Below are 7,255 nucleotides of genomic sequence, written 5' to 3' on the forward strand. Positions count from 1 at the left end.
GGCAAGGCTGAAGAGTGCGCAGAGATCTTATTGCTATGGCTACTGATTTGTTATACACTTCTCCCCTTTGCTTATTTCATTTTCTTAAAAAAATGAACATGATCAGGTAGAAATGAAAATAGATCTGATCTTTTTGAAAAAGACTCCAAAGTGCTTGTTTTTGACCCAATTATTCCATACCAGGACATGAATGGAAGATACCTATTTTCATTGCCTCAAGAATAGTGACTTCTCTCGCCTTAGTTGGGGGGCTGGGGGAGGAGGGAGACAAATACTAAATAAATTAATATCCAAACAAGCTATTTTAACAGAAGTCTTCCCTAGGTACATTGTGCTTGTTCTGGTACAATGAATAAAGTATTCTGAAACACAACTAACCTTTTATTATTATTATTAATATAATTAACAATGCAAGTACCCTTTAATAGATTCACTGACCTAAGAAGCTGTGAGGTAGAGGGGCCATCTCCCCAGATGCTTCCTCTAGCTCTGTGGCACTTCTCTCCTTTTCCTTTACAGCGGGCTGTCATTTCTCATTACTCTTCACCTCAACTCTCATCAGACTAAAACCAAAGCAAACCAGAAACAAGTTTGTCCCATGCTGTCTGAAGACTTGGAGGTATGCCTCTAACCATCTGGGGCACCAGTTACAAATGCCCTTTCCTGGGTCCCACCGCAATCTTTCCTGATGAGACTCTCTCAGCCCCACAAGCACTGACGGTCATTCTTACTGTTAAAATCTGAGACTCTCTGGCTATGGATTCTCCTATAAAAAAATATATCCATGAACTCAAGGCCACATAAAGCAAACAGGCTGTCTCTGTGCCTGAGCCTGGAGTAGTCCAGGAGAGTCCTGACACTTGTTTCATGTGTGTCTCAGGTGCTAAATACTCTGAAAAGCACTGGTCTGACTGACCTCTATTTTCTGAACTTCAATCCCTTGGGTGTATGTGTGTGTGTGTGTGGGGGGGAGTTAGTTGAAGAGAGATTTACTTCCTGGGCCTGTCTGTCTTTAGGTTAGCTGAGATTTTTGATGACTGGTCCTTGAATAATTAACATCTACTGGTCTTATGACCTGGGGAGAAATAAGGAAAATAGTTATTCCTAGTTTCCAAATCTGAGACTGTTTGCACAGACTGATTGACTTTTACAATGCCGACCATTTACCAGACATAAAAGTTGGCTACACCCTCTAATGACATCCCTCTTGGACTAAACACTTAATAGTTTATATGATGCTCAACTAAAGTTTCAACATATTTACTACACCCATTTTTAGTTATTTCAAGTAAAAATGATTACTTTATGTTTTATGTTCATAAAAACACTTTAAAGCAGTATAGAGCTACTGCTTCTTCCTTTTAAAGAGATATGCAGATTTCTATCTTGCATTTTAAATTGACAAGCCTCCAAATATCTTAATCTGATGGTCAATAAAAGAATATGCATGAGCCCTAGTTGGCTGGTTAGGGCATTGGCCCAGTGTGTGGAAGACTCAGCTCTGATTCCCGGTCAGGGCACACAGAGGAAGTGCCCATCAGCTTCTCCACCTTTCCCTCTCTCCTTCCTCTCTATCTCTCTCTTCCCCTCCTGCAGCCAAGGTTCCACTGGAGCAAAATTGGCCCGGATGCTGAGGATGGCTGCATGGCCTCCACCTCACGCTCTGGTTGCAACAGAGCAACGCCCTAGACAGGCAGAGCATCGCCCCCTGGTGGGCTTGCCGGGTGGATCCTGGTAGGGGGCATGTGAGAAACTGTCTGCATCCCTGCTTCTCACTTCAGAAAAATACAAAATAATTTTTTTTTTAAAAAAAGAATATGCATAAAAGCTAACAGAACATGAGTACCATGCTTAGATGCCTATAGTACCAGTCACAGCCTCACACAACAACAAAGTACTCCAGACTGAAAATACTGGTGTATTTATATAATGCAAAGAGAAATACAGATATAAATCCTTAAAACAGAAGGTACATTAATAAAAGTGTAGCATTTTTAGCAAAAATTATACAGTACTTGCAGAATTTAGTCTTTCAATGTAAGATTACAATGTGTCTAAGAAACATTATTTAAAATTATAGTTCTCATTAATTTAAAATAACCATCAGTAGAACAGCACAGTTTACCCTAGCAAACATTTTAAGGAAACACTTTGTCTGCTAGAAGTACAGTATCATTATATGCCATTCATTTATACCATGAACAAAAGAACAATTTTCAATGTGTAAATTAGTTTCATAAGCCAGAATAAAACTGGGCTTCCAAAGCACAAGCTGTTTCCATAAAATTATTTTAATTTTTATTGGCAAAAAATAGTGAAACAATTTTGATTGAGTACTCTGCTTCTCAGAGCCCCCCTCCCCAATCCGTGAACTGCAATCACTACATACAAAAACATGCAATACTCTATTTTCTCCATATCATTACTAACCAAAACACCTTTTAACTTTTAAAAGTAACAGTTTTACAGAAATGTTTGCAGTCAAGATTGGTATAATGCAGACAGCAGTTGTCACTGACCTGTATTTTCTAGCAGTGTAAGTAACTCAGGAAACAAATCTTACCTGTTACTGCTTAATAAAAACAACTTCCTGGCTAATCACTCCCAGAGCTTCTCTTCAAATTCAATCTCAATACTGAACAAAGTTTTCAACACTTCCAAAAAACCAGAGCAGCACAACTGACTCCATGGCTGGCAATTCAGAGAATTTAAGACAACCCACCACCCCCTTCTCCTGCTTCCAAAAGAAGACCCTCAAGAAATCCAACTTCGTATAAGTCCCCCTAGTTTCCTCTACTTCACTGTAAAATGTAATGCCACTTGAGGTTGTCAAAAATAGCTTCTGTAGAAAACTGGCCGTGGTCTTTAGGAAACGTTGCATGAAGAAAATTAGTTTAGCCTTTATTTTCAAAAGTAATAACATGGAATAAAGGACATCAGTACCAATACAAAGACTCCAGGGCCTATTTTCAGGATGAAAACACATTTAGGACGACAATGAGCAGAGCTGGGGTGGGGCTGGAAATAGAACCCCTCCCCACAAAGGAGTCTGTACAAACCAAGTGCTAATCCACTTTGAGTCGTTTTGAAGGCAATTTAGACAATTAAAACGGGGGCAGAGGGGGAAGAAACGACGTCAGTGTCGAAGCCAAAGGAAAAGGCTGGGTGGAGGTGTAAGTGGAGGGAGAACCCTTACACACCAATGCCTTTCAAGTCACAGGGGAGGGTAGCTGGGGTGGCCTGGGGGCTCTGGCAGCAGGGAAACTGGGCCCTGAAGCAGTCCCTCAGCTCCCTGTTGAAGAGGAAGCACACAACAGGGTTGATGCCGGCCTGCGCGAAGGTCAGCCACACGGAGGCCGTCAGGTAGGCCTGGGGGACCGCGCCGGGCCGCACCAAGACCCGCAGGTAACTGGCCACGACGTATGGCCCCCAGAGAAGCAGGAAGAGCAGCGTGATGGCATAGAACATCTTGCACAGCCTCTTTTCCGTCTTAAATTCCTCGAGTACGAGCAGGCGACGCGCGCCACGACCGGGTCCCGCGGGCCGGATGCCCACGAGCGCGGGTGGCGTCGGTCCGCGGCCGAAGCCAGCCGTCCAGTTGGCGGCTGCCTGGCCGGTGGCACCGGGGCCGTGGAAAGTCCAGTCGTGGCTGACGGCGGGCACTAGGCGCGCGGGCCTCATTTTGCGGCGGTCATGGATAAAGAAGAGCAGGCGGAGGTAGACCAGGTGCGTGGCGCCCACGACCGCGGCCAGCAGCAGCAGGAAGCCGAGCGCGCCGGGGGCGCCGTCGGGCCGCTGGTCCAGGGCGCACGGCGCGTCCTCGTCGTCGCCGCCGCCGCCGTCCAGTACCGGCGGGAAGGCCGCGGCCAGCGCCAGCGCCCAGGCGGCGCACACCAGCATGGCGGCGCACGGCCAGCCGGCCAGGCGTTCGGCGTAGAAGCGGTGGTGCGCGATGGCCAGGTAGCGGGTGACGCCCACGCCGAGCAGCAGGAAGGCGGCGTGGAAGCAGAAGAGCGCGGCCAGGAAGGCGAGCAGCTTGCAGCCGAGCGCGCCCGGCGGGGTCCCAGCAGCGGCGGCCGCGCGCCGCGCCGCCAGCATGACGGCCGGGAGGCAGGCCAGCGCGCGCAGCCCGTCGGCCAGGCACAGGTCGAGCAGCAGGTAGTACGGGGCGCGGTGCAGGCTGCGCTCCCGCACGATGAGCAGCGCGAACAGCACGTTGCCCGCCAGGCTCACGCACAGCAGCAGGCTGAGCGTGGCCAGCTTGATGCCCAAGGTGGCTGCCTCGCCTCCACTGCTACCTGGTTCGCTGGCGTTCGCCATCGCGGCCTTCCGGGCCCGACGCTCAGCTCCAGGGCCGCCCGGCCCAGGCTCTGCCACCGCACGGGCCCGGCGCGAGCTACCCGGCCGGCGGGGCTCAGCCCGCGGCCGGCTGGCGCCTCCTGGGCTCCCTGCGCCACCGCGTCGCCGCCGCCATCTCGGTAACGCTGCGCGCGGGAGGGACAGCCACTCCCTGCGCCTGGGGCGCCGCGGGCTTCACTGCGGACAGGGCCGCCGGCTCCCGCAGACCCCGCGTCCTCCGCCGCCGCGCCTCTTGACTCTGCCCCCCCCCCCTCCCCGGCGCCGCCGCCGCCGCCGCCGCCGCCGCCGCGGAGCCCCCTCCCCTCAGCCTTAGCGCGCAGCGTGGCCGCCGCCCGGGCCGGGCTTGGGGGCGCCGCCTTAGCAGCTGCGGGGTCGGTAGGCGGCCGGGAGGGAGATAGGGTTCGGGACGCGAGGTGGTGACAAGTCGTGTTTGACCCCAGGTAACAGGGGTCTGGCGACGGCATCCGGCGCCCGCGCTGGGGTCAAGGTGGCGGTACGCAGGGTGGAGGTGGGGGTGGGGACGGCTGCTTGGGTTGGCGGGGTCGGGAGGCCTCAGAGGAGCAGGAATATCTGGGATGAACCTTTTGCTTGAAAGCTAATCATAATTAACGGTAGTGATCATCATAATCATAATCTTGTAATCGCCAGTGTTCAGGTGAGCAATGACATTGGCGGCAGTGTTCTGGGAGCTTTACAAGCCTTGTGTCCACAGTCACTACAGAGTTGGTTTTAATTGTAACACCACTTGTATCTGAGGAGGCAGAGCTCCGAGGTCAGGGAAGTTGAGATAGGGTGAGCTGTGGAGCTGGGATTTGAGTTTCACTAGGTCAGATTTCCAGGGGTGAACTCCCAGTGATTGTGCAGCAGGCCCAGATCTCTGCCTCACCCGTGATCCCTTGAAGACTTATGTCAGAGAAAAGAAATTCAGCCTTTTCTTGAAAGTGACTTGGGAGGTGAACCCCGTAGCACCTTCCTCCAACGGTGTCTTTTTTCTGGGTGAGCCTGAAAGGGCAGCCCCCAGTCTGAGCCTCAGCACACCGAGTTCTGGTCATTTTTACACACACAGGGCAGCCCCCAGTCTGAGCCTCAGCACACCGAGTTCTGGTCATTTTTACACACACCATTCTCTCTGCCTGGTCCAGCCCCACAGCTTCCATCTTGTGGGCCATCCTGCTGATCAGTTTATCTTACTCTATGTCACTGCCCATCCAGTCCCTTCATAGCACTGACAATTTATTGTTCCATATTTTGATTTGTTTTAAAAATCTTATTCTTTCAGCTAGCCTCTAAGCTCCATGAAGGCAAGGGTTTATGCCTGTTTCTTTGTGCCACAGTATCCCAAATGCTTAGCATAGTCAAGCCAGAATTAAGGAATAGAACATTATTTGTTGCCTACCTGTAATGGGCATGACAAGCACTTTGATGGGTATTTCCAGGACAACACAAGATCATAGAAGGCCTGGGTCCTCAAGCTTAAGGAATCTAAACTTTAGTCTGTAGGCGTTAAGGAACCGTTGACGGTTTTTTTGTTTTTGTTTTTAATTATATTTATTCATTTTAGAGAGGAAAGAGAAAGGGAGAGAGAGAGACAGAGAGGGAGAGAGAGACAGAGAGAGAAGGTGGGGAGGAGCTGGAAGCATCAACTCCCATATGTGCCTTGACCAGGCAAGCCCAGGATTTCGAACCTGCGAAATCATCCAGGTCGACGCTTTATCCACTGTGCCACCACAAGTCAGTCCCAGGCCTGTTGATGGTTTTTTGAGGAGAGTGATATGGTTAAAGCTGTGTGCTTCAGTACAATTATCTTGGCAGTACTGTTCAAAACGAATGACAGCAGAGCCTGGAAGTGTCGTCTGGAGCCTCAGACTTCCAAGTGAACAAAAACCGCTGGGGCTACTGTGGGAATGCAAGTTCTGATTCAGTAGGTCTGGAACGGAGCTAGAGAACCTACATTTCTAACAAATTCCTTGGTGACACTAATGCTGCTGGTCCACAGGCCACACTTTGAGTAGTAAGGACTTTGATGACAGTGCGGACATTTAAAAAAATGTATGTGACAGCCAATAACGATCTCACTTAGCACCCCTAAGTGGCTTGAGTCAAGTGGCTGACCAGGCAGGTCTGCAAATATTTATTGACAGAAAAGAGAAATCAATTCTGGAGGGTATTTTGGTGAGGATTGTATTGATAATAGTAACTAGAAATGTACATAAGTTTATTTTTCTTAAGAAATAAGAAGTTTGGAGGTCAGTGTTTGCTGACGTTGACTACTGAACCAAGGACCGAGTCTCTGAAAGTCTGTATCCCCTCCCACATGTTCAGCAGGTTGCTGGCACGCCAGCCATTTCTTCTGCATTCCAGGCAGAAAGAAGGGAAGGAAGGGAGGAGCAGGAGTGTTTCAAGTAGACTTCCCTGCCATCCACGTAGGCCTCCCCTGAAGAGTGTTTTTTTTTTATTTTTTATTTTTTCTGAAGTTGGAAACGGGGAGGCAGTCAGACTCCTGTATGCGCCGGACCAGGATCTACCCGGCACGCCCACCAGGGGACGATGCTCTGCCCATCTGGGGCGTCGCTCTGTTGCAACCAGAGCCATTCTAGCGCCTGAGGCAGAGGCCACAGAGCCATCCTCAGCACCCCGGCCAACTTTGCTCCAATGGAGCCTTGGCTGCGGGAGGGAAGAGAGAGACAGAGAGGAAGGAGAGGGGGAGGGGTGGAGAAGCAGATGGGCGCTTCTCCTGTGTGCCCTGGCCGGGAATCGAACCCGGGACTCCTGCACGCCAGGCCGACATTCTACCACTAAGCCAACTGGCCATGGCTTCCCCTGAAGAGCTTTTAAGAAAACCTACACTATAACAAACACATGTCAGTGGCTACCACTAACAGAAAAGGAGGTTGAG

The 7,255-nt window shown here is 50.4% G+C and overlaps 1 protein-coding gene across 1 annotated transcript; it reads right to left on the minus strand.

Moving 5' to 3' along the window:
* Positions 1–1,919: 1,919 nt before the first annotated feature.
* On the minus strand, positions 1,920–4,468 carry GPR27 (G protein-coupled receptor 27). The gene has a single exon (XM_066351807.1). The coding sequence runs from the start codon at positions 4,318–4,320 to the stop codon at positions 3,193–3,195; it is 1,128 nt and encodes a 375-aa protein (XP_066207904.1). The 5' UTR covers positions 4,321–4,468; the 3' UTR covers positions 1,920–3,192.
* Positions 4,469–7,255: the final 2,787 nt, after the last annotated feature.

This window comes from Saccopteryx leptura, chromosome 10 (genome assembly GCF_036850995.1).
Source record: "Saccopteryx leptura isolate mSacLep1 chromosome 10, mSacLep1_pri_phased_curated, whole genome shotgun sequence".
Lineage (NCBI taxonomy): Eukaryota > Metazoa > Chordata > Mammalia > Chiroptera > Emballonuridae > Saccopteryx > Saccopteryx leptura.